The sequence below is a fragment of the Vipera berus genome, assembly GCF_964194415.1.
Source record: "Vipera berus genome assembly, chromosome: 2".
NCBI classification, from domain to species: Eukaryota; Metazoa; Chordata; class Lepidosauria; order Squamata; family Viperidae; genus Vipera; species Vipera berus.
This window is the reverse complement of record NC_138203.1, coordinates 171,296,420-171,323,638: the sequence shown is the minus strand read 5'-3', so window position 1 is coordinate 171,323,638 and position 27,219 is coordinate 171,296,420. Positions and strand designations below refer to the sequence as shown.

The 27,219-nt window shown below is 41.8% G+C and overlaps 2 protein-coding genes across 2 annotated transcripts in view; one reads left to right on the top strand and one right to left on the bottom strand.

The window, feature by feature from the left end:
* RHBDF2 (rhomboid 5 homolog 2) overlaps positions 1–9,781 on the top strand; it is a 93,846-nt gene extending 84,065 nt beyond the window's left edge. Inside the window, exon 18 of the mRNA XM_081318585.1 lies at positions 8,035–9,781. Within this exon, the coding sequence (XP_081174711.1) occupies positions 8,035–8,466 (432 nt within the window). The 3' untranslated portion in view covers positions 8,467–9,781. The remainder of the gene's footprint in view (positions 1–8,034) is intronic.
* A 504-nt stretch (positions 9,782–10,285) lies between these two features.
* On the bottom strand, positions 10,286–26,895 carry AANAT (aralkylamine N-acetyltransferase; the record flags this gene model as incomplete). The annotated part of the gene is made up of 4 exons (XM_081319009.1): positions 10,286–12,507; positions 13,943–14,097; positions 15,635–15,886; positions 26,655–26,895. 4 exons carry the CDS (start codon positions 26,893–26,895, stop codon positions 12,202–12,204), a joined length of 954 nt encoding a protein of 317 aa, XP_081175135.1. The 3' UTR covers positions 10,286–12,201.
* Positions 26,896–27,219: the final 324 nt, after the last annotated feature.

Below are 27,219 nucleotides of genomic sequence, written 5' to 3'. Positions count from 1 at the left end.
AAAGGAAGTGCTGATTCAGCTTCGGCTGCTGATTTGAAAGAGAGTGGAGAAGACTGGAAAATTTGCTGAAGGGCTGCACCAGCCGATGGAAATAACCCCTCCCTTGGGTTTTCCATTTCCCTTCTTAGTAGCCTAAGCAACCAAACAATATACAAGGATGTGATGCATAGCTCTCTGGACCAGTGGAAGCTTAGCATCTTACATACTAGTTGCAAGCCTGTAACTGAGGGCCTTTGGGCTTTATGCGCTTTGAACCGCAGCCTCCATGGAAACAAGGGAGGCTCAGCAGCCTTTCCAATCCAGTGCAATGTTGGCCCAGGTGCTGTCTGTCAGCCTGCAGGATAAACGGAATGGAACAAGACCAAATTTTCAAGGTGGGGGGGGGGTTGGGAGTAGAAAGCAAAAGACAGATCAAGTCACAAATGGACTAACATTTGTGGAGGGGGGAAAAATCAGAAAACATTCTCAATGTGTACTTTCTGAGAGAAACAGCTCTGGATGCCACAAACTCCTCCTTCCTGACTGTCAGCCCTCTCAGTTAAACCAAGCATGTTCAGATGAGCTCATTCTACTTTATTAGACGGTTACATTAACAGAATCTTGCAAGTCTGAATGTGGAAACTTCCTGCCACCACTTTTAATCGCCTGAACAATTATGTCCTTCCTAAATTTCTTCCTCTGACCATTAAACCACTGGGGGCTCTTGCCTCTTGTCTGATTTACAGCATCAGATTGACCTCATACCCAAGGCCATGCACAAATTTTGTTATATGCATACACACACACACACACCACACGAAACAGAGATGTACCTGCTCTGATGACGCCTTCTCATGCATTCATGCACGTGTGTGAGTGTGCGCGCACATGCACACACACACACACTGCGGACAGAGCAAATACAGAAGTGTCATATGGCCATTGTTTGTAAAACAGTTGGAAAGAATTTCAGAAGCCATACTTTGCACATGCTTCCTCTGTCTCGTTTTTTTTTCCAAGCAAATTTGTCAGAATTTGTGTAAGATGACAGATCTAGCATAGCAAAGGGTGGTGTGAAATTCAGAAAAAAATAGGGTAAGTAAACTGCTAAAGGATTTTGCTCTTGGGAGGCAAAGAGTGATAGACTATATAGGGCTAGTATCAGGTGTGGTAGAATGGCACCCGTGACACCTCCATTTCATCTATTCTTAATTTAAAAATGAAAATTTGCTTTGCAGTGAAGAACATTTGCCAAACTCCATTCAGAATCATTAGAAGAAGATTTGTATTAAGGAAATGGCTCTCAGAATGAATTGTGGTGCCTGTTCATAACTTGGAAGAATCTAAGGGCTTGAAACTGAAGTATAAGGGATTAATTAAATAATGTTTTCTATTAAATAAATCAAATTCTGGGGCTGTGCAGTGCTTCAGATTTGACTTTGAACAGGTGCTTTACAGTATGAAGGCAGCACTAGTTGGCAACTCATTGAAGAAGCCATCTTTGTTTTTAGGATCATGGCAACTCACTAAAGTAGCTACCTTTGAAAAAGGTGCAGTTGTTTCAGTGAAAAAAATTGTAGAAAATATTTTGCATAGATAGGTTTCCTCTTATTGATCTTCAGGCATGGGAGATCTGCCTTATTCTCTGTCTGAGGCAGAATTGAGACAAGATAATATTCTCCTAAAAGTACTGTAGTTTTTTATCTCCATGTGTTGGGGCAGCACGTGTTGGGTCTGTTTTTCTTCTCACATGATAGTACCCATGCCTTTTGACGGGATGTAAGAGATTGTTGGCTAATCTGAAGTTCTAACAGGCTGTAAAGGAGATCATTTCTCTAATCCCTTCAACAGCACCAGCCGCTTTTCAGGTGCTGCTTTGTTGAGAACATAAGGCAACAAAGTGCCGACTCATAGATAACCCTTGCGTATCCCTCTTCCAGTGATACTATAGCATCATGACGAAGCCCCATCTTTTAAACTGATAAATTATGATAATGTCCCACCCTTAATTTATTTTAGCATAACTTAAGGTAGGAGTCCTTCAGCTGACACTCTGTCTCCTGGGCATGAGAATACTGTTATTATCTTTTAGTTTTCTAATTTGTTGGGGCACGGCAATTTAATTTTATTAGATTTTAATACCACCTTTATTAACTTATTCATTATTTTTCACATTTTTGAACTGCCCATCGCCATCAGAGAGGAACTCTGGGCAGTGTACAATAAAATATAAAGGTATTTTGAAATATAAAAACAGTACATAAAAATTAAAAATTTAGAAATTTAAAAGGAGGCAAGCATGATTAAACTGTTTAAAATTAGTTAAAAGGTAAAGGGGGGGCTCTCAGGGCACCAGCCAGCCTACACCTGCATGCTTCTCTGGGCCCCCCAAAGGAAGCCTCAGACATTATTTAACTGCTTTTCAGAAGGCCAGGAGAATTTGGGGCCTGCCTCACCTCAGGGAGCAGGTGAATATTCCACAGGGCAGGGGCAATGGCAGAGAAGGCCCTCTTTCTAGAGTCCACCAGTTGAAGTTCTTTAACTGACAGGGTTTCCAACATACCTCCCCTGCCTGACCAGGTGGGATGAACCAATGTAATGTTGTGACAAAGATGGTTCCCTAAAGCTTTATAGCTTCGCAACCAACACCTTGAATTGGACCTGGAAGCAAACTAGCAACCAACGTAGTTCACAGAACAAAGGTGTTACATGGAACCTTCTTTGGGCACCTAAAATTGTTCACCTGGCCACATTCAATACCAGCTGAAGCTTCTGGACTTTCCAAGGGTAGCCCCATCTAGAGCATGTTGTAATAGTCCAAACAGGAGATGACTTGGAGATGAGTGAGTGACTGGAGAATTTCCCTATCCAGGAAAAGGTATAACTGGTGCACAACACAAAGTCATGCCCTCATAGCCACGGTTGCCACCTGTTCTTTGAGCAGGAGCCATGTGTCCAGGAGGACCTTGAGGTTACGCACCCAGTCTGTCTGGGATAGTGCAACCCCATGCAAAGATGATAAACTCTTCCATACAGAGGGGCCCACCCAGAGCCACTCCATCTTACCAAGGTTCAGCTGAAGTCTGTTGTTCCCCTCCAGGCCCCCACAGCCTCCAAGCACTGCAGAAGTACAGTACAGCATCACTTACTTCATCCAGGATGGAGATATATAACTGATTTTCATCAGTGTACCAGTGATACCTCATCTGTGGTGATGGATGATTTTGCCCAAAAGTTTCATGTAGATGTTTATTACTTTATATATAACTTAAGGCAGCAAACATACCTATTACTCCTGACTCCTCCTATTGTATTGTATTATAAATACTTCTCCAATATATTGCATCCTAGAATACTGAATGAATCATAGAACATAATGATTGGGAAGTACCGTGGAGCTCAACCCCCTGCCCATTGCAGAAATCTACTACAGCAGCATTGGTGATAGACAGCTTGTTTAAACTTGAGCAAAAAACATGTGAAACACACCCAACATATGTAACTGCTCTTTCTTTCTTTCTTTCAAGCCCCTTGGTCACACTGTTTTGGACATGCTGTAGATTAGTGTGTGTCAAACCTGGGTAAATTATCCCAAATTGGGTAAAAGTAATTTTTATTTGGGCAGTGGCACACAAAGCCGTTACCTAATCACTACAGGGACATTTAAATTGATTTAAAGTGTTTTACCTACATTGGATAAAAATCAAATAAGTGGCTTTGGGTAATGAAGGAAAAAGTTTGGGAAGCACTGTTCTAGGTCAGGGCTTTTCAACCTTTTCACAGATTGTACCACTTTTAGGACATGATAATATTCAAGTACCACCAGTGCTTAGCAAGGTGACAAAAGCGTGATGACTAAAAAAAGGGGGGCGGATTTTGGGCTTCACTGGTAAGATTCATTTGTTATAGAAATGGCTAGTTTATAATATTATGGAAAAGTAAAAAGTTGAGGTTCAATGTTAATGCTTCCTTCCTACTGCAACAGTGGAACTCAGAAGTCAAAGCCTTTTCTTTTCGTTTTCCCTTCTCCCCCTCACTTCTCCCTTTTTATCTCACCCATGGCTCACACAGATACCCCTCACCTTTTGCTAGCAAAAGCCTCTAGCTTGCTCTCGTTCACTCACACATTGCTCACACAAGCTTCTCTCTTGCTCTCATTCACTCACACGTTGCTTTCAAAAGCCCCTTTTGCTTTCCCTCACCTTTCGCTCGCAAAGGCCGCTCACTCCTCTCCTCACCGCTTTGCTAACAAAAGCCTCTTCTCTCTTTCTCCGGGTGTTTTTTCCCCCTCTCCTGCCAAAACCTCATTTTATAGCTTCTACTCTCTCTGCCACTTCTTCCTTTTCTCTTCTTGGTGTGCCAGAAGCTCCTACCAGCATGCAGCCATGCGCGCAGATCCTGGGGCTTCTGCCGAGCCCTGCAGCATCAGCTGATCTCCTCCAGGTCTGTGTGGCACCGCTTTAACTGGTTCCCTCCCCCACTACTCTTGGCTAGGGGCCGCATACCACCTGCCAGGTGCTAAAGTACCACCAGTGGTACGCATACTATCAGTTGAAAAGCCCTTTCTAGGTTGTCAGTGTCCTTTGTAAAATACGCTGCTCGGAGTTGGACCCAGTATTCTAGGTACAATCTGACCAGCGCAGATTAGAGGGGAATAGTTACTTACCTTGAACTGGATAGTTTACTCCTATTGATACAGGCCAGTTTTTTCTTTTTCTTTTTGGAAGTTGCATCACATGTTGGCTCTAGTTCAGTTTATGGTCTACCAAGGTAACCATATCCTTTTACTGGATAGTGATGTGTTGCATAATCCTTTTGTCCTATATTCTGATTTTTCTTTTGCAAACTTAGAAACTGGGAATGGTAGTATACAGATAGGCCTTGACTTACAACAGCTTATTTAGTGACCAGTTAGTGATTTTTGACCATTTTTCACACTGTTGACCATTGCAGCATCCCCATGGTCATAACTTGAAAATTCAGAAGCTTGGCAACTGACTCATATTTATGACAGTTGCGGTATTCTGGATTCATGTGATCACTGGGAAATTCTGACAAGCAAAGTCACAGCTGCAGTGATTCACTTAACAACTGTGACAAGAAAGGTTGTAAAATGGGGCAAAATTCATGTAACAACTGTCTCACCAACAAAAATGCTGGGCTGTTTTGGTCATAAGTCAAGGACTACCTGTAATATATTCTATGACAGTAGTTCCAATGATGTTTCTGTGTCCTGCAAACTATAGGCCTCTTTACTCAGCCTTTCCCTTAATCAAGTAAAATTTCATATTCACAATCATTGTGCAATATGACTGGAATTTCTGGTACAGAATTAAAAACTACACTTTTTCTTGAAAGGAAAATTCTCCTTGGGTCAAATTCAATTCCAGATGACATGTCCATTTTGTTTTCTTGTTAATAAAATGAAAGTCGTTATTTCTCATCCATTTAGATATTAACCAGGGTCAGCTTTGCTTAAAGTTTTGTTTTTTTAAAAAAAGTATCAGTCAATATAATAAACAGATGAGCAAAACATGCTTGAAAATGTATGAGTGAAAATTCTTGTGTTTATATTCTGGTTCTTTTATTTTGTTCAGTGAATGTCCTTTTCTAGAATTTTAAATGCTGCAAAACCTCACAGGCAAAGTAAATATTCATGCTGAACAAATGTGTTCTGTGCCTTTACAACAAGGTAGAGAAAATATGCAGTGCACAGATTTTGGAATTCTTTCCAAATCTTTTACTGGGGTGGTCATAAGAGGCATGTATTTTGAATACTGTACTGTACTGTACAGTAATATCTTAGATCTATTTGTTTATACATGTGTACTAATCAGAATATGTGCATGTGTTGCTGTTTGTCTGTGTGGGCCTAATCAAGGTAGATGGAGATGTGTGACCTGTATATCTGTATTTGAGACCCTAATCAGAGCAGCAAATGCCTATTTGTTGTTCTGATTGGGGTCTCAAATATACATATACAGGACACATACCTGCATCTACCTTGATTAGGCCCACACAAACAGCAACACATGGACATATTCTGATTAGTACACACGTATACTGCTCTCCCTGTCTATCATTTGTGTGTATTTGCATGTACCAGGAAGCAGACAATAGGTTACGTACGCTGTAAGGGAAACTTAGAATGGAAGAGCTGGCAACATTCTGAGCCGCTGACACTCCCATGTACTTACGGTATATTATATACTGGGCAAATCCTTTGGGGATTTATTTTCTGTAGAATCTTCAAATATATCTAGCCCATTTCAAACTCAGACTTTCTTTACTTTTACTTTACTTTTACTTTTATTAAATTTGTATACCGCCCTTCTCCCGAAGGACTCAGGGCGGTGAACAGGGCACATATAAATAGAGAATACAAAAATTAAAAGGAATTAAATAATCGCCCAGATAAAAACAATAACAGTATAAAAACCCCATAAAAAACCCTAACATCCCCCATCAGGCCAGGCCAGCTTGTTCAAATAAATGGGTCTTCAGACCGCGTCGGAAGGAGCGAAGGTCCGGTGCCGTCCGGAGCTCGACCGGCAGCTGGTTCCATAAAGCCGGAGAGCCCACAGAGAAGGCCCTCCCCCTGGGGGCCACCAGCCGACATTCCCTGACCGGTGGCACCCTGAGGAGGCCCTCTCTGTGGGAACGCACAGGGCGGAAGGAAGTTGATGCCGGCAGCAGGTGGTCCCTGAGGTACTCCGGACCCATGCCATGTAGGGCCTTGAAAACCATTACCAAAACCTTGAATCCTTTAGTCCTACGAATGGACAAAGTCCCAAGTCCCTTAATATAATTTCTTTCTAGTATGTTTCATTTAAGTTTGTGTATGTGCAGGTATACTTTTGTTTTCTTAGTAGAAAACTGAGAAATAAAACTCCCTGTTATAGCTGAGCATCCTAATTCTGATGTGGGTGTGTTTTGTTTTGTTTTGGGGAAGAACCATCAATTTTGCCCAACTCACATGTTCTGACCAAGTTGGCATGCTCCAGCGCCCAACAATTAAGCAGGGCCATCTTACAAGGATCCTTTTCTGCCATGGCACCTGCCTTCTGAAACACCATTCTATGACTCCCACTGTGGCCTTTTTAAATGAGCCCTTAAAACCTGGCTGGTTCCCCAGGCGCTGGGATAGAGGGAGCAAGTGTGATGTTTTGAGTGGTTGTCAGCTTCTTCTTTTTCTAGTTACTTTTGGTGGCAGTGCCGTTCCTTGTTTTTAAACTATTCTTCTTCTTGTATTTGGTAAGGCACCCAGAATTGTGACAAATTAGGGCAGCCCATGAATTCCATAAATCCACAGTGCTACACATCCTTCAGAAGACCTAGACCAGGGGCCAGCAACCTGAAACAGTGAAAGAGCCACTCGGAACCGGTTCCCTCACAAAAGGAAAAACTGGGAGCCGCAAAAAATGTGTGTACATGTGTGTACATGCGCGCATGCGCAGAACAGAGTTTGACTGAAGAGTGGAGCCAAGGCGAGATATGCACCTACCCTGCATATTTGAATTGATTGGTTGAACTTTTTTAGTCTCACTTTTTTTTTTGGAGTACACATAGCAGAGGACTGGGAGCCGCAGGAGACGGCTGAAAGAGCCGCATGCGGCTCTGGAGCCGCGGGTTGCAGACCTGTGACCTAGACAAAGTCTACATTCATTTAATCAGAAATATATTCACATGGCTTTAGAAACACAATTCTGAGCATTGCTTTGTTTCTGTTTGAATGTGAATGCCGTCCAGTTTTCACTACAGAAAGAAGAAACACCTATTCACAAGAATATTTGTTTATATTGAGCAATACATATTTTAATGTAAAAGTATACCAAAATACAGGATGCAACAGACGATTGCTTGCACTTAGCAGCCCACTTAGAAGTACTGTAAATAAAGATATTATTCTACTAATAACATTAATAGAAACATATAACATTGTTTTATGTGTTGTATACTGCCCAGAGTTACTTTAATGCGAGATGGGTGGATATACAAATACGATATAATAAAGATATCCTGCTATAATTATTATTATTTTTCCTTCTCTTCTAGGTGGGCCCAGCGGGATCCCAGTTTGGCTTGTTAGCCTGCCTTTTTGTGGAGCTCTTCCAGAGCTGGCAGGTCCTAGAGAATCCATGGAAGGCTTTTTTAAATCTTTCTGGGATTGTCCTTTTTCTTTTCGCCTGTGGTCTTCTGCCATGGATCGACAATATTGCACACATATTTGGTTTCCTCAGTGGCCTATTACTTTCTTTTGCTTTCCTGCCCTATATCACTTTTGGTACTGCAGACAAATACCGCAAACGGGTGATGATCATTGTCTCACTCCTGATCTTCGTTGGCTTGTTTGCTTCTCTTGTGATCTGGCTGTATGTGTATCCCATCAATTGGCAGTGGACTGAATATCTAACCTGCTTGCCTTTCACAACCAAGTTTTGCGAGAAGTATGACTTGGACCAGACCTTGCACCGAGGAAGCATTTAAGTGGATTTAGTAGAAAGGATTTTGAGGAACAAGGACAGAGGCAGCTATGGCTGTGTAAAGCAGAGCATTTTCGTTTCCACTTTCCTATTTGGAATTTTTAAGTATTATTCATGAAACAGCATGCACCAAGTGCTGAAGCCAAGCAAGTGGGTAGTCCCTGCCACCTTTTGTGAGGTGTACGTTCTTCTGGATGTCCAGAGTAAAATATAACTAAACATCAATTAATCATAACCTGGAGAGTTACGAGTATAAACCAGGGCTTGTTATCAGAACATTTCCCACTTATGTGCCTTGCATCAGAAGGTAGTCTCTGTAAAGCTTTGTTCCGGAGTTCCCTCCCTGACATGAATTCAGCCTTCGAGGTCAAGTTTCTTTTGAGGAACTGGCAAAGAATCCAAAGACGGCTTTCATCTGTGTGGCTGATTGGGCATTTGTGAGATGGAGGTCAGCCAATGACTTTCAAAGATCGTATTAGCTATGGACACCCTGTTGAACTGCTTCCATTGACCACGTGCCATTTTCTATGTTTTCCTACTTGAAATCCCTCCTTTTTATGCAAATCCTGGTTTGGGGTTCCTTTCCTACTGCCTTTTGGCACAATATGGTGCTTGGACCTTGTGACAGTCCTCCCTGCCTTAGTGCCTTTTTATGGTACTAGGAATTGTACTGTGAAAATAAACCCCATCTTTTTCTACAAGGGGCATTTTTATATGCAAATTCTTGTTTTACGTTCTGTATGTCACTAGGGTCAAATACTTTTTGACCAAGAACATTGCTTTTAAAGGCACCTTGTCCTCAGTAAGAAATGCGGGTAGTTATTCCAATATTTACATTGGGTTGGTAACACAGCAACCTGGAATTTCTTTAAAAGAACACTTGAAGTGTAATTCCTTTGTAAAAGGAAAGGAAGGTAATCAGATTCTCTAGTGATAAAATGAGAAATGTAAAAAAATATTTTTGGTCTAAATAAATGAGCTTAAATTCTACGAGGAGTATATGTATGTTTTTGTGTGTATGTATTTCTAACCCTAAATTAGAAGTATTCAGGTTGGAGGTACATTATCTCAGAGAACATGCGGTAGCTACATAGCAGAGTTAATTTAGAATTCTGACTCATTGTTTTGCCCTAAGCAACAAAGCATTCCAAAATCTTACTGTGTATATGTGGTAATTTATTAGAGCCTTTGGTTGAGAATATTTTTCTATAATTATTGTTGCTAATGTGTAAATATTAGACTGTTCCTTTGAACTGAACAATGTGTCCCAGTTGACACTGTTTATCTACTTTTCATTAAAGATAGATTTGGTAATCATTTCTTTGCATCCAAAGTATATTAATTTTAATGCTTAATCCCTGTATCCCGCTTGTTTCCCAAAACCGGTTAAAGCTTGCCATTCCTCTTGCATTGCACTGCTGTTCCTTGCAAATCCTTGACAAATATCTTCACAAAAGTGCCATTAGGACAAATACATGTATCACAAAGCCCTGTGGCTGCCTTTCAGGTATCTACTGTCTGACTAGTAATTTTTTGAAGTGTCCCTAACTGCCTGCTTTTGGAATCTTGTTCATTATCTGAATCGTGTACCTGTGGAGTGAACGAGTAATGGTAGTTTGCCATCCTTTGCCATCACCCTTAATCACAATCTCAACCTAGCTGTATTGTATAAAATAACTTCCCAATGTCATAGTCTAATTGATTACAATCACGGCATAGGAAGGGGGGGGGACCCAAGAACACGTTAGGGGGGAAAAGACATTTATTGCTGACCTGACAAGTGATAAATTGCACACGCAATAACATTTGGAGAATGCTTCCTTATTCAATGGTAAGAACTTTAATGATTTCCTATGCACAAGGCTGACCAAGTAATGAATTCAAATGTGCAACTACTTTGTAATTAGTCATTGATTACAGACAATGGGTTATGAATTTGAAGTGCTAAACGTTTTCCTTGGAGCTAATTTCATTGAATTTAGCAGTGCTTACTTGGAGTAGATATGCTTATACTGCCTTAGTAAGGAGCCATTTCCCAGTCCCACACCAATTAAAAAAAAAGCAGGTATCTGCTCTGTTCATAAGGAAGGCAGAATAGCCTAACTTCCTCTTTGGCTTGGCTATTTCTACTGCAGTTGTGGTAAGTAGATCAGATTGCACCAGAAAATGCCCACATCTACAGCTGATTAGTTAAAATTTAAAATTCAAACAATAGTACAAAGCATTTTGACCTATATTCAAAATACAGCCATTTCAACTGTGGGAAACTCTCCCCCCCCCCCTTTTGGAACTCAAAATGTTTTGCAAACCTCTGACTGATAAAACCAACCAGCATAACAAGGTATAGAATTGCTCTCCAGTGAACAAAAAGCAATAACTTACAGTAAGTTTTGTGTAAATACACTTAGTTGCTTGAATACTATGAAACTGAAAGTAACCAATTTTATGAGATCAAAGTGCAATTGAACTCCTCTTGTAAAATAGAGCTGTTATTGTTAATGAAAGAAACATGAAAGGCAAAATGCATAATTTATAATGACTCTCTGCAGTACTCATAACTGTTACTACCAAATCTTAGAACCGCAAGTAGCTATCATGTTTTGCTGCCTTCGTAGTTTAAATTTGAGAAAATAAATTCTTGCATTATTCCTTATTCTATTTTACAGTCATTACTTTCAGTCCTAATACTTTTCACATGGTTTGCACAATGCAAAGTTGCCTAGTTCTCACATCAAACTAAACAACATACTAAACATCATTACAGCTTTACCCTCATGTGAGAACTTGACCAGTACAAGGCCCAAGAGAGAAGTCTGAGGCTTAGCTATAATTTTTAAAGGCAGCCTTGCCTGTAATCTTAACATTCTTCTTATCTTACAATTGAATGACTGTAGCAGCTTACAGTTCATCATCGCTTGTAGATCACATACTGTAGTAACAGTATGTAGTAACAGTTTGTTCTGTACCAGCCTGCTACCGGCCCTGCAGAAAAGGCAGGGACAACCCCTTTTACAATAAGGCAAGAGGCTGGAATTACGCCTGCCAAATTTATTACTACAAAAACAAACGGAACAAGACAAACCAAGAAACAGGAGCTTAAAGAAACAGGAACAATCCAAGCGGTTGCCTTCAGCAAACCAGCCCTCCCCACACATTCCCCTTATATAGAGTTCAGGGCGTGGCTTCTCTCTGCCTCCTTCCGAGAAGCCCCATTGCCTTCCTCTGTTTGCTCCTAATTGACTGCCTCCTGCGTCGGGCATCTTTGAACAGGGCCAGCTGTGGGTCATCTTCATCCACGCTGTCAGGCTCACACAGCTGGGTCTCCGTGGTGACCAAGTGGGAGGGGCCTGGCTGAGGGCTCTCATCAGCAAGATCTTCAACCCCCTCAGCAAGGTCTTCAACACCCCCTCCTCCTCCTCTGAGTCATCCGACCCAACTGCCGAACCCACAGGCTGACCCTGAATCACAACACGGTTGTAGATCACATACTGTAGTAACAATGGCGAAACTTTCAAAGGGTTGGATCTATCACTACTTCCTTTTCAGACTGGGCAGGTTTACTTGCTCAAAACTGCTGAAACAGAAGACTCTTATATTCATGGACCATGAAGGTCTTATCTTTCAGCACTTCCTTGATTCACTAGACTTTAGCTCCATCTGAAGGACTGAGGATTGCAGCAGATATTGTTTTGTTTTCTAGCCAGATTGTTGGAAATTAACAGGAAGGGGAAATATTATCTCAGCAGCCACTATTTCTGCGCATAAATGCATGAGCCCAAATAGCACAGTTCATTTCAATGAAATTTAATGAACCAACAGTGATCTCACTGGGGCCTAGCACTTTAAAGCCACACTTCGTATAAAAGGGAATGAGAAAGTCCTCACACATCAATGTGGCTCGACGCACATAGGGCAAGGAGCAAAGGTACTGTAGGTAGCGCCACATCAAGATGGATCCTTTGCCTTGCTGGCGGAAAGTGCAATGTACTGCCAGAACATGTATGTGGACTACGGTACCATGAGGCTTGTGTAGGGTCAGTGCATCCTGCCATGGGAGAAGAGAGAGAGAGAAAAAAATGCTTTTTAGAGGTTGGTTTTTGAATCTTCTCCTGTTAACAGCTATATTCATCTCAAAATGTTTGCCTTACCAGATCCTTGAATCATTGGTTTTTCAGTAAGAATCATGCCATTTCTTTATTCACACAATCTATTTATTTTTCTAACTTTTGCAGAGATAAGCTATGACTTCAAGGAATCCAATCATTTCAGAATAGGGATTTTTGCATTCTCAATCTATTTCGCCCCGTTTCCATAAACTTATTGTATAAATTGAACTTTCATTGTAGATGAGCTAGACTTCTTGTGACGTCTTGGGCACATCCGTGTGATTTCCTTGATAACAATAGGTCTGTAGTTGGCCATTGTCTACTTCCATCGTTTTCTTCAACTTCTACAGTTTTCTCTACAGCTCTGGGAGTCCCTGATCCCACCCAACCCTGATCCTGCTTACATTTTTGTGCCCAGAAAAAGTTGGCCAGAAGCTGGCCCTGATGAAACAAAGCCTACTGCATTTCAACAAACCTATTCTCCCATGGCCCATTTTGGATCATTTGAAATTATGTCCAAACTCTGTAAAGCTCTTTTGATTACTACTTTCTAACTAAATGTAGTCTAATCCAATGTAATTACTGTGCCGCAACTTTATGAAAACACAGCCATCTTTCAGCATCATACTGTATGTGCATTAATATATATTTTGGAACGGAAAGCAGGCAAGGAACAAATAAATCGTTCAGCAGTTTGCTCATAGGTGCAAAAGTGTGAAATACTGCTCTTCAGATTAACTGAAGTTTTTCTGCTTATTTAACAATTAAATAGTGTCTGGAAGTTTGAAAAAATGAAATTTTATATAAATAGAAGCATATTTTCTAAGGATTTGGTGCACCGATGGCGGTGAACGTATTTATAAGTGCATCTATCTCTCTACCTACATACCTATATTCCTCCCTTGTTAAGTAATGACAGATGCTGAATAATTTCTTTAAAACAGGGGTGTCAAACTCAATTTCACTGAGGGCCGCATCAGCATTGCGGTTGCCCTCAGGGGGCCGGGTGGGTATGGCCAGGGTGGGCGTGGCCTACTGGGTGGGCGTGACGAGTGCGTATGGCCTACTGGTGGGCGTGGCCAGCTCTACATCGTTTGCATCGAGGGTGCCTATGGGGGCCTGGGCAGGAGTGGGACAGATCTGGGGTCTGTGGCAGAAGGAGGGTCTCTGGGCCAGGGCCAAGGCAGCGGGGGCCGTTCCCTCACTGTTTCCAGGATGGCTTCGCGGGCCACATGAAACCACTTCATGGGCCGGATCCGGCCCCCGGGCCTTGTGTTTGACATGTCTGCTTTAAAAGAAAACTGAGTTCAGATTCCATTCTCATTTGTTCTCTCCCCAATACTGTATAAAATAACAAAAACATATTTAGCTTACCTGGCTGAGTCTTTCCTGGTCCCAGAGGGAGCCAATAATGAAAGCAACTAGTTGACCTTCTTCAAAAAAGCCAAGAGACAACTCAGTACATAGGTTAAGAAAATGGCGAATCTCATCCAGGTGGAGGGGGCAGTCTCCTGACACTGAAATAAAGGCTTGAGGGAAGAAGAAAGGGAGATGTTAAATTTTGTCCTGCCGATTACAGAAAGATTAAACTTCTCCAGAAAGCTAGGAAAATATTGGCCCTGCCCTCTCTAGGTGAGAGGATGAATCTGACAAACCCTCGAGTCTTGCAAACTGAGATTTCAGGAATCCAATCTGGTTTCTTCTTATTACAGGTTTTTCTATGAGGGGATTTAACTGATGCCTTTCACTGCAATGGGTTTTCTTTTATCAGCTATGCCAGGATTCAGTTACAGGCAGAGCTAGTAGATAAGCACTCAAATGCATCAAGTCATACATTTTTGGGAACTGAGTTAATCTTTAGCCTAATTACATTTCAAATGCAAATGTGCACCACATTTATGCTGGAGCATAGTCTAAATCACACTAATGTTCAAGTTTAGCTGAAAATCCCAGAACTATCTAATGAAAAAAATCAGTTTAATCATATACCCCTCTGCCTTTCGGTCTGTCTCTAGGAAATACAAATGGGGGGGGGAGAATTGGTAAAATATGGAACATAAATGGATTAATTACAGAGCTAATGCCATCTGTAAAGATTAGAAATGGGAAAAGAAATGCTCTCTGTAGTTAGCCAGCAGAATTCTTCCCCTCTATGTATGACCCAATTGCAACTTGTAGTTGAAAGAGATACTGTTCTGTTCTGTTCAGTTTCTGCTTACTGCTTAGAAAAGAAAGTTTGATTTTTATCTTTTTGAACACCATATTATTTATATCAAATAAACCCTATACGTAAGGGATGATGCGGTTTTTATTCATGCACTGTTAATTTAACTATCAGTATCAGATCTTATGTCTGAAATTCTGATGAAAATCTTGAATATACAGTATTTTACTGTCATTAAGTCTTTCCAAACCTTAGCTTTTCTAATGCTTTGGATTAAACTTTAGAGAGGTATTCCTCCCCCCCCCCAATAATTCCCTATTTATTATAGTATTTTTCCTTTATTTGATTTTTGGGGAGAGGGGTGCCTTCATATCTGTTGATTCCTGTTGATTGCCTGGATGAGTCCCTGCAATATTCTTGGCAGCATTTTCAGAAGCAGGTTGTCATTGCTTACTTCCTAGAGCTGAGACAGAGTAATTGACCCAAAGACACCCAGCTGGTTTCTTTCCTTAACATAGAAGTATAATCATAATCTCACTATTTCTAATCTGGTGCCTTTCACCAATACACTAAACCAGTTCAGTTTCTGAATTTAGGCATATTGTGTATTAGTTTGTCTTCCTACTAGCTAGTCTGCTTTGACTTCTCAGCATTTGGGAACGTGGGAGATAACTATGAAATGTTCATAGTGTGCCATGCTTGATGTATTTGGAGAAAAAGTGCAAGAAAGATGAAATTCTGCTTTTTAATTGCCCTGGCTACAGCTTACAATACTATACCACACTACTGCTTTCTTTCTTACACTCAACTCGCGTGTAACTATCCTACTCAGTCCAGTTATACAGTTCTTCCATATCATGAACGTGTCTTGCTTAAGATTAAACACAAGAAATGGATTTTACCTTCTCTCTCAATTTCAAACACTCCAATGGCATCTTCAGGTGTGAGGCACCGGAATTCACTTGCAGGAAGAGTGTGTCGACGCTGGCCCCCAAGGGAGTTTTTTGAAGATCTGAGAATGTCTATCAGGTTCTTTATTCCTGTCCAGCTCACAAAAGCAAAGCCTATTAAATATTCAAATGCTAGGTAAAAAAGGTAAAGGTTCCCCCGCACATGCGTGCTAGTTGTTTCCGACTCTAGGGGCCGGTGCTCATCTCCGTTTCAAAGCCGAAGAGCCAGCGCTTGTCCGAGGATGTCTCCGTGGTCATGTGGCCGGCATGACTAGACGCCAAAGGCGCACGGAACGCTGTTACCTTCCCACCGTAGTGGTCCCTATTTTTCTACTTGCATTTTTACATACTTTCGAACTGCTAGGTTGGCAGAAGCTGGGACGAGTAACAGGCGCTCACTCTGTTACGCGGCACTCGGGATTCGACCCGCCAAACTGCCGACCTTCTGATCAACAAGCTCAGCGTCCTAACCCACTGAGCCACTGCGTCCCTTTTTTCAAATGCTAAGGCACAGTCTAAAACAAATGGGGGGGGGGAAACAGTAGGTTTAAGACCCATGTATTAGCTACCTCTGTACAAGTTAATTCTGCCAAAGGAGTCCTATGTTCCTAACACTTTCATCTAGTAAGGCTATGCCTTTTCTAAACCTGAATCTTGGAACTTTGTAATATCGACTTGTATGTATTGACACTGTAATATACATCTTGTTTTTATCTTCAGAACAATTAAACTGCTGGTTGTAGATATACTAGCATACATTTAGAATAGAATAGAATGACAGAGTTGGAAGTGATCTTGGAGGTCTTCTAGTCCAACCTCCAGCTCAGGCAGGAAACCCTATACCATTTCAGACAAATGGCTGTCCAGTCTCTTCTTAAAAATTTCTAGTGTTGGAGCATTCACAACTTGTGGAGTTGTTCCATTGATTAATTGTTCTAACTGTCAGGAAGTTTCTCCTTAGTTCTAGGTTGCTTCTCTCCTTGATTAGTTTCCATCCATTGCTTCTTGTCCTGCCTTCAGGCGCTCTGGAGGATAGCTTGACTCCTTCTTCTTTGTGGCAGCCCCTGAGATATTGGAACACTGCTATCATGTCACCCCTCACCCTTCTCTTCATTATTCAATAAATTCAAATTAGATTACACATACCCAATTCCAGCAACTGTTCTTCATATATTTTAGCCTCCAGTCCCCTAATCATCTTTGTTGCTCTTCTCTGCACTCTTTCTAGAGTCTCAACATCTTTTTTATATTGTGGCGACCAAAACTGGATGCAGTATTCCAAGTGTGGTCTTACCAATTTACATACATATATCTATATTTTCCATGTCGGATGGTCTGCATGGGTTGATGAACTATTAAATCTACAAAAATGCAATAGCCAAAGCAGACTTTGGGTTTTGATTTATTCACATTGTCCATTTTGGGCAATCATTCCAGACGCAATTATTCAGCTGAATTGAATTATTTCCAGTCAGTCTATTTTGAGCTAAAGCCATGAGACTTTGGGCTGAAGCTTTAAAGTGATACACACCCAGCTCAAATTCCTTCACGGAATCCTTCAAATGTGGATATGCACAGCAGAATCTAAATCTTGTGAATAACCATCAGAAGCAAAATCAGAGATAATGAAAAAAGAAAACCAAAAAGCTTGCATTTATGCTATTACTGATGCTTGTTTTGCTGATATATGGTCTACTAAGTGTAGGCTAGCTCTAGTTCATGAGAACCAAAGAACAAAATTAGCAAAATACTCATAAATGCAATACCATGTCAGAAAAAGTGGATTATATCATTTGATTATCGAAGTTACAGATTACTGTATCTACAAGGATTTATGTTATTTAATCCATGTGAATATCCATATAAAACTGATTTGGATAGGGCTTTATGACTACAACTTAACACTGTGAGAACCGGGCACACAATATCCATGTAAATGCTCTAAGTATTGTTTCTAACTATGCTGTTCCTGAATGTGGGTTCTGGTATGAAAAGGAATTGAAGAACAAAACAGGTGAGGAAAACTAATAAATCCACTATAAAGCTAGCAATTAAACCTAACAAGTGATTATTATGTGGATTTCTTTAGTGGCCTCATCTCAACCAAATTTCTAGGAACTAATTCTTGGCTCTTGCAATTTTATTTCTATTATTCACATGTAAGGCCGTGTGTTTTAGCATAGAATCTACAGGGGTGCTCAAGAGGAATTAGCAGTGACATCAAACCTGCTAATATCTAAGCCTGCTTGATTTGGGTTTGAGTAAGATTTTCCCTCCCCTTCATGGATTACTGCCTTGTCGTGGCGAAGGGGCTTGCGTAATTCAATGAAGCTATGAGCTATGCCGTGCAGGGCCACCCAAGACGGACAGGTCATAGCTGAGAGTTCTGACAAAACGTGATCCACTGGAGAAGGAAATGGCAACCCACTCCAGTATCTTTGCCATGAAAACCCTATGGACAGTACCAAAAGGCAAAACGATATGACGCTGGAAGATGAGCCCCTCAGGTCGGAAGGCGTCCAATATGCTACTGGGGAAGAGCAGAGGGCTAGTACTAGTAGCGCCAGAAAGAATGAAGCGACTGGGCCAAAGCCGAAAGGACGCTCAGCTGTGGATATGTCTGGTGGTGAAAGGAAAGTCCGATGCTGTAAAGATTTTTTCTCCATAGGAACCTGGAATGTAAGATCCATGAATCAAGGAAAGCTGGACGTGGTCAAACAAGAGATGACAAGACTGAACATCGACATCTTAGGTATCAGCGAACTAAAATGGACAGGAATGGGTGAATTTAATTCAGATGACCATCAGGTATACTACTGCGGGCAAGAATCCCTCAGAAGAAATGGAGTAGCCTTCATAGTCAATAAAAGAGTAGGAAAATCAATACTGGGATACAATCCTCAAAATGACAGAATGATCTCAGTTCGAATCCAAGGCAAACCATTCAATATCACAGTAGTCCAAGTCTATGCCCCAACCACCAGTGCTGAAGAGGATGAAATTGACCGGTTCTATGAAGCCCTACAGCACCTTATAGAAGTAACACCAAAAAATGATGTCCTTATCATCATGGGGGATTGGAATGCTAAAGTAGGAAGCCAAAAGATAACTGGAATAACAGGCAAGTTTGGCCTTGGAGTACAAAATGAAGCAGGGCACAGGCTGATAGAATTTTGTCAAGAGAATACGATGGTCATAGCAAACACTCTTTTCCAACAACCGAAGAGACGGCTCTACACATGGACATCACCAGACGGTCAACACAGAAATCAGATTGACTATATGCTCTGCAGCCAAAGATGGAGAAGCTCTATACAGTCGGTAAAAACAAGACCAGGAGCTGACTGTGGCTCAGACCATGAGCTTCTCCTTGCAAAGTTTAGGCTTAAACTGAAGAAAGTAGGGAAAAGCACTAGGCCACTCAGGTATGAATTAAATCATATCCCTGTTGAATATACAGTAGAGGTGACAAATAGATTTAAGGAATTAGATCTGATAGACAGAGTGCCTGAAGAACTATGGACAGAGGTTCGCGACATTGTACAACAGGTAGCAACCAAAACCATCCCAAAGAAAAAGAAATGCAAGAAAGCAAAATGGCTGTCTGAGGAAGCTTTGCAAATAGCTGAGGAAAGGAGGGAAGTGAAAGGCAAGGGAGAAAAACATAGATATGCCCAATTGAATGCAGAATTCCAGAGAATAGCTAGAAGAGATACGAATGCCTTCTTAAATGAACAGTGCAAAGAAATAGAAGAAAACAATAGAATAGGGAGGACCAGAGATCTTTTCAAGAAAATTGGAGAGATGAAGGGAACGTTTCATGCAAAAATGGGCATGATAAAGGACCAAAATGGCAGGGACCTAACAGAGGCAGAAGAGATTAAGAAGAGGTGGCAAAATTACACAGAAGAACTATACAAGAATGAGCTTAACGTCCCAGATAATCACAATGAGGTGGTCACTGACCTCGAGCCAGACATCCTAGAATGTGAGGTGAAGTGGGCCTTAGAAAAGCTGAGCAACAACAAAGCTAGTGGAGGTGACAGTATTCCAGCTGAGCTATTCAAAATCTTAAAAGACAGTGCAGTAAAAGTGCTACACTCAATTTGCCAGCAAATTTGGAAAACTCAACAGTGGCCACAGGATTGGAAAAGATCAGTTTACATTCCAATTCCAAAGAAAGGCAGTGCCAAAGAATGTTCAAACTATCGCACCATTGCACTCATTTCTCATGCTAGTAAAGTCATGCTTAAAATCCTACAAGCTAGACTTCAGCAGTATGTGGATCGAGAACTACCAGAAGTACAGGCAGGATTTCAAAGAGGCAGAGGAACTAGAGATCAAATTGCCAACATACGCTGGATCATGGAGAAAGCTAGAGAGTTCCAGAAAAACATCTACTTCTGCTTCATTGACTATGCTAAAGCCTTTGATTGTGTGCATCATAACAAACTGTGGCAAGTTCTTAAAGAGATGGGAGTACCAGACCATCTTATTTGTCTCTTGAGAAACCTATATGCGGGTCAAGAAGCAACAGTGAGAACTGGACACGGAACCACTGATTGGTTCAAAATTGGGAAAGGAGTCCGGCAAGGCTGTATACTGTCGCCCTGCCTATTTAACTTATATGCAGAGCACATCATGAGAAAGGCAGGGCTAGATGAATCAAAAGTTGGAATTAAGATTGCCGGAAGAAATATCAACAACCTAAGATACGCAGATGATACCACTCTAATGGCAGAAAGTGAAGAAGAACTAAAGAGCCTCTTGTTGCGGGTGAAGAAGGAGAGTGCAAAACTTGGGTTGAAACTTAACATTAAGAAAACCAAGATCATGGCATCTGGCCCTCTCAATTCTTGGCAAATAGATGGGGAAGAAATGGAGGTAGTGACAGATTTTGTTTTCCTGGGCTCCAAGATCACTGCAGATGGGGACTGTAGCCAAGAAATTAAAAGACGCTTGCTCCTGGGGAGGAAAGCCATGGCAAATCTAGACAGCACACTAAAAAGCAGAGACATCACCCTGTCAACAAAAGTGCGTATAGTCAAGGCTATGGTCTTCCCAGTTGCAATGTATGGCAGTGAAAGTTGGACCATAAGAAAGGCTGAGCGCCAAAGAATTGAGGCCTTTGAACTATGGTGCTGGAGAAGACTCCTGCGAGTCCCTTGGACTGCAAGGCGATCAAACCGGTCAGTCCTAGAGGAGATCAATCCTGACTGCTCTTTAGAAGGCCAGATCCTGAAGCTAAAACTCAAATACTTTGGCCACCTAATGAGAAGGAAGGACTCACTGGAGAAGAGCCTAATGCTGGGAAAGATCGAGGGCAATAGAAGAAGGGGACGACAGAGAATGAGGTGGCTGGATGGAGTCACTGAAGCAGTAGGCGTGAGCTTAAATGGACTCCAGAAGATGGTAGAAGACAGGAAGGCCTGGAGGAATGTTGTCCATAGGGTCGCGATGGGTCGGACACGACTTCGCAGCTAACAACAACAACAAAGATTTTCCCTACAATACACGCAGCTTATTGTACATTTCCTGATCTGTCTACTTTGGAGCAGAGGATATCATGACACTCATATACGGTATCTAGCTTCTCAGTTTTTCTCAAAGGTGCTATATTTGTGGTCTTCAACAGAAACCAATAGAGAGGCAGACTGTATTTTTATAATATCTGTTCCTTTTAACTTCCACAAAACATTTTTTTCACAATCCAGGTAGCAGATTAAGCATTTTTCTCAGACTTCAAACACAAAACTTCAGTGTGGATTTATTTTACTATTAACCACAGTATTTCCAAACTTTTAGAATTTCCAAAACTCAATAAAACAATAAAGGGTTTAAATTCAGCAATAATTTATAAGCAATCTGAATCTATTCTTCAAAGCGCCTGAAGGCAGGACAAGAAGCAACGGATGGAAATTAATCAAGGAGAGAAGCAACCTAGAACTAAGGAGAAATTTCCTGACAGTTAGAACAATTAAACAGTGGAACAACCTGCCTCCAGAAGCGGTGAATGCTCCAACACTGGTAGTTTTTAAGAAGATTCTGGACAGCCATTTGTCTGAAATGGTATAGGCTTTCTGGCCTGAGCAGGGGGTTGGGCTAGATGACCTCCAAGGTCCCTCCTATCATCATCATCATCATCATTTATTATTATTATTATTATTATTATTATTATTATTATTATTATTATTATTATTATTATTATTATTATTATTATTATTATTATTATTATTATTATTATTATCTATTGTCTTCTACGTTGAATGTTTGTACAACTATGTCAGTGAAATTCTTCCCAATTTATTGATCTATGGTAGCATCTACTCATCATATATCTGGAGTTTAATTACTATGCAGCCCCTCTGCACTGCCCCAGGAAGGTAAAAAAACGTGCTACTGTGTGCAACATTCTTTACATATGCAGCATTCGTAAGAAGAAATTAAAAAGTAATAGAAGCACTGCTGCAACAATACATATTGCAGGGTACTATAATCCCTAACCAATGGGCCTAAATATTTTTTTCTGTCCAAAGATAAGGGATTTGTTCAGGCTATGCCTTAATTTTTATATAATTAATTTTCAATTCAATATGTGCAATATCATATAAATGGGCCTTTCTCACTATTAATAATTTTACAGAGATTCTTTGCATCCATTGACATTGGTAAACTCTAAAATGAAATTCCACCTCTAGAAAATTTAACTGCAAATTGTATGGCACGGAATTAGTAATTTTGTTTTATTGGGAAATGCAAGGATATTTCTGACTATAGGTCACAATTTGGTTTCCAGAAAAGTATTCATATTTTATTTTCTCTAAAGCTGAAAGCATTAAAAATTATTCAGTATAATGTATTTATTAATCACTGTTTAAAGATATGTAGTTTAACTATACCAATTGGTACAGAAAATTGTTATTGTTAATTACACAATTGTGTGTTGGGGGGAGAAATATCTTGGACCAGAAAATAGATTGTCTCTGACATTACTTGTCTCTTCTAGAAAAACTATTGTTTTCACTCTCATCTACTTTTTGCTTTGGGCTTATGTAATATATATTAACTTATATACCAATAAGTTAACCTGACAATAAATCATTTAAAAATAGGTTATTTAAATCATATGCTAATCCTGAATTCATTTTCTTAAAAGTGCCCTTTTTTCAACAGAACGTATTCTCTAAATTCTAAATAATTGTAAATCCTTGGAATCTTAGGATTTTAAGATTTAATTCTCTGAAGTTAACTGTCAAGCTTCTCTCACAATAACTTTAATTTTCTTGTATACTGAATGTCCCACTGCAAAAAATGATTGTGTGATTACATGCAAGTACTATGACTGAATAATTATATTTATTTTTTTAAAAGATTGATGTTACAATTAAAATATGCAAAATACCAGGATAGAAGATACAATACTAATATTTTCAGATTTGTTATATTTGTAATATAAGCAAGGAATGAATCTTACTTTCATATTATTATAATATGAATCTTACCTTCATATTATACTTTTCTGCTCAGATGATCTGATTACTTAACGTATTACAATTTAACGTTGTGTAATGAACAAATGCTATCTGCTATAGGAGAAACAGTTCAAATTAACTTCGGAATGAAACTTTTCTTGACCTTGGAAATCAACTTCATTAAATTAAGTTGAATTGCAGTATCTTTCTTACCTGTATATTTGAGTTTTCTTTTAGCAGTCTATTGACTTCTCCACAATGACATTGCTGTTAGAGAGTAGGACAAAGAAGACTGCAGTGAATGTTAATGGGGTCCCAGCTTTTATTTTTCCAGAGACTTAGGGAACTCCAGTTTATACATTCATTTTAGTAGCACGTGATGATTTTCTTAAAACATTTAAACCCTCAGGAGGCATAGAATTGCAAAAGAGCTTTAAGGTGACATGTCAACAAAAAGACGGTAGCAGGCTTTACTTACTTGGCATGATTTTCTCCCTAGGGATAAAGTGTTTTAGCTTATTACTAAATACAAAGGGCATCTTAGAGGCCACAAGTGAATAGCTAAGCAGGGCACACTGGCAGAGTACTGGTGGAACAAAAATACATTGCATACATTCTTCCTGGAACTATTCATTCTCAAAGGATTTCTCGCTTGAATGTACTCAATCAATATTACTGTACATATAATTGTCTTCCTGGAATTGTCTTTGATCCATTAATTGCACCAACTAAATTGTTTATTATTACCACATTAACAAATAGGTTAATAACCTCTCTTCTAAATATTTTGCTTGGAGTATAACTGTACTCCTATGTTTTTAATATATTCAGTTATTTGTGATACATACACAGAATATAAACAAACAGCAAGAAAAGTAGGGCTGAGATTAGACTGAGAATAGAAACCACAAGAAACTAATTCATGCTGTGTGTGTGTGTGTGTGTGTGTGTGTGCGCGCGCGCTCATCATGATAGTCAGGTTTGTGAGTATTCTATTGGCATCTTCTGAATGGCACAACCAAGTAGCTTGCATTGTATATAGGAATATCTGCACCGAATATGGGCTGGATCCTCTTAAGTTCAGATGGGAGATCTCACAGAAGATCATGGAGAATAAGAAAGCTAAGAGCTTGTGGGACTTTCAAACCAGACAGACAAGCAGGTGCTAGCTAATCAACCACACATCGTGGTAGTTGACAAGGAACCGTGGTAATAGATATAGCAGTGCCAAGTGACAGCAATATCAGGAAGAAGGAGCATGAGCCCTGGCGAAAGAGGTTAAGTGCAGTATTGCAGGCAAACTCTACCCACAGCCTACTGTTTGATCCTGATGGTGCTCAAGGTTTCACCCAGCCTTCCATCCTTTCAAGGTTGGTAAAATGAGGACCCAGTTTGTTGGGGTAATGTGCTGACATTGTGAACCATCCAGAGAGTGCTGTAAAACAGAGGTCCCCAACCCCCGGTCCACGGACTGGCACTGGGCTGCGGCATGCCAGAAACTGGGCCGCGCAAACAAGCGAAGCCCCATCCATGGAATGCAGGCAGCACACAAAACCACACCACCTCCTTTCTGCAAAAAAAAAAAAAAACCTCTCCCCACAGAACCGGTCCCTGGTGCCTAAAAAGTTGGGGGCCTCTGCTGTAAAACAGAATGGGCAGTATATAAGTCTAACTGCTATTGCTATGAGAAACTGGCAAAGTATCAGGGGCTGAAGGAGAAACTGGAGAGGATGTGGAAAGTAAAGGCCAAGATGGTCTCTCAGTGGTAGAAGCACTTGGGACTCGGAGAGAGTGGCTCCAACAGATCCCAGGAACAACAACCGAGCTCCCTGTCCAGAAAGCCTCCTGGCTGAAGAAGCTATGTTCTGTCTCTCCTGACATTCCTCCTTTAGAAAAAGAACAACAATCCTTCCCATTGTGGTAGAATCCTCAGCTTTCATTGCTCTGCCCTACCCACATACAGTATGGTTTCGATGATCAAAGACTTCAAAAACAGGAAGTCTTGAGGAGAAAGCAGCAGGAACTATAATATTCTTCTTATATTAGAGCAACTTTACACCTGCTATGGTCCTTGGAATGATGTTTCAGAGATCAGAGGACCATCACACTAGACAGACATGTCAAACACAAGGCCCGCAGGCCGGATGCGGCCCGACATGTGGTTCCATCCAGCCCGGGGACCTGCTCTGAAAAGAGCGAAGGACTGGCCCGCCGCACCTCGGCCCAGCCCAGGCCGACCGGGCGCTGATCTATAACCTGGTTGCATCTATCAAAACCAAACGCGCTCAGCATTAAATCCATGGGGCAGCCCCACCCCACATGTGCACGAGCAAGCAGACTCCAGCGTCCCTGCTGGCTGTCTTGTCATGCAGGCTGACTTCACCCAGGACACCGGCGCTGGCCATCTCCTGTGCGCACACTCAGGGGGCGGGGCAGAGGTGGCAAGTCAGCTCCTTGCTGATTCCAGTGGATCTTAGGCTGAGTGCGTTCTAGCTTTGATGGACGCAACCAGGTTGTAGATCAATGCCAACCCCCACCCAGCCCTTCCAGCCTTGCAGCCACAAGGCTTTCCTTTCAGTGGGGCAGACCCCCTCAATGCAGGATAGCAAGACTGGCAGCAACATGGCAGTGCTGGCAATCTCCCCCTCACATCACCCCTTCCTGAGCTTCGAGGAAGGAAAGAGATAAGAAGGAGAGAAGGAAGGAAGGAAGTGTAGCAGAGAGGGGAATTGGGGGGGGGATCGGCGCTGGCTGAGAGGCTTTGCCAGAGCTCTGACGTTTTGGCAGAGAGGTCGGGAGCTCCAGAGGCCTCTGCGGAGGCTGGGGGTGTGGTGGGGCTCTTGGGGAGGGATTTTTAAAAGGGAAGAGAAGATTGACTGGGGGAAAAAGATTTTAGACAAGCCAGAAGGAGGAAGAACGAGGTAGGAAAGCAAAAAAGCTTTTTATTCTCTCTCCAGATAATAAACTTTCTACCTTGCTCTCCCTCCTTCTGCCTTGTCTCTCTGGAAAAGAGAAACTAAAATCTTCTTCCCCCAGTCAATCTTCTTTTCTCCTTTAAAAATCCCTCCCCAAGAGCCCTGCGCCGCCCTCAGCCTCCGCGGAGGCCTCTGGAGCTCCTGACCTCTCTGCTGAATCCTCAGCCTCCCAGCCAACGCTGATCCCCCCATTCCCCTCTCTACTACACTTCCTTCCTTCCTTCTCTCCTTCTCATCTCTTTCCTTCCTCCACGCTCAGGAAGGAGTGATGGTAGGGGGAGAGATTGCCAGCGCTGCCATGTTGCTGCCGGTCTTGCTATCCCACATGGGGAGTGTCTATCCCAGTGAAAGGAAAGCCTCGTAGCTGCGAGGCTGGAGGTGCTGGTGGTGGTTTGGCACTGATCTACAACCTGTTTGCGTCCATCAAAGCCAGAATGCACTCAGCCTTAAGTCCATGGGGCAGCCCCATCCCGTCCCCTGGGTGTGCACGCAAGTAGAGTCCGGCGTCCCTGCTGGCTGTCTTGCCCTGCAGGCTGACTTCACCCAGGATGCCAGCACTGGCCATCTCCTGTGCGCACACCCAGGGGGCAGGACAGAGGCGGCGAGGCAGCTCCTTGCTGGTTCCAGTGGATCTTAGGCTGAGCGTGTTCTGGCTTAGATCAGCAGCCCCCCCACCAGCACCTCCAGCCTGGCAGCCACAAGGCATCTCTTTCAACAGGACGCCCCCCACCCGCCCACATGGTATAGGAATGGCCAGCAGCAGCATATTAGTGCTGGCAATCCCTCCCCCTCCCATCATCCCTTCCTGAGCGCGGGGGAAGGAAAGAGATGAGAAGGGAAAGAAGGAACAGAGGGAGGGAGGAAAAAAGGGAGGAAGGAATGGAAAGTGGGAGGGAAGAAAGAAAGAAAGAACAGAGGAAGGAAGGGAAGAAGAAAGGAACAGAGGGAGGAAAGAATGGAGGGTGGGAGGGAGGAAGGAAAGAACAGAGGATGGAAGGGAGGGAGGGGCCATGTCCCAGCACTTGCCCCGGTCCCATCCTCCTCTGCCGGAGACCCTCAGATCTGCCCCAGTCCTACCTAGGAACCCCTG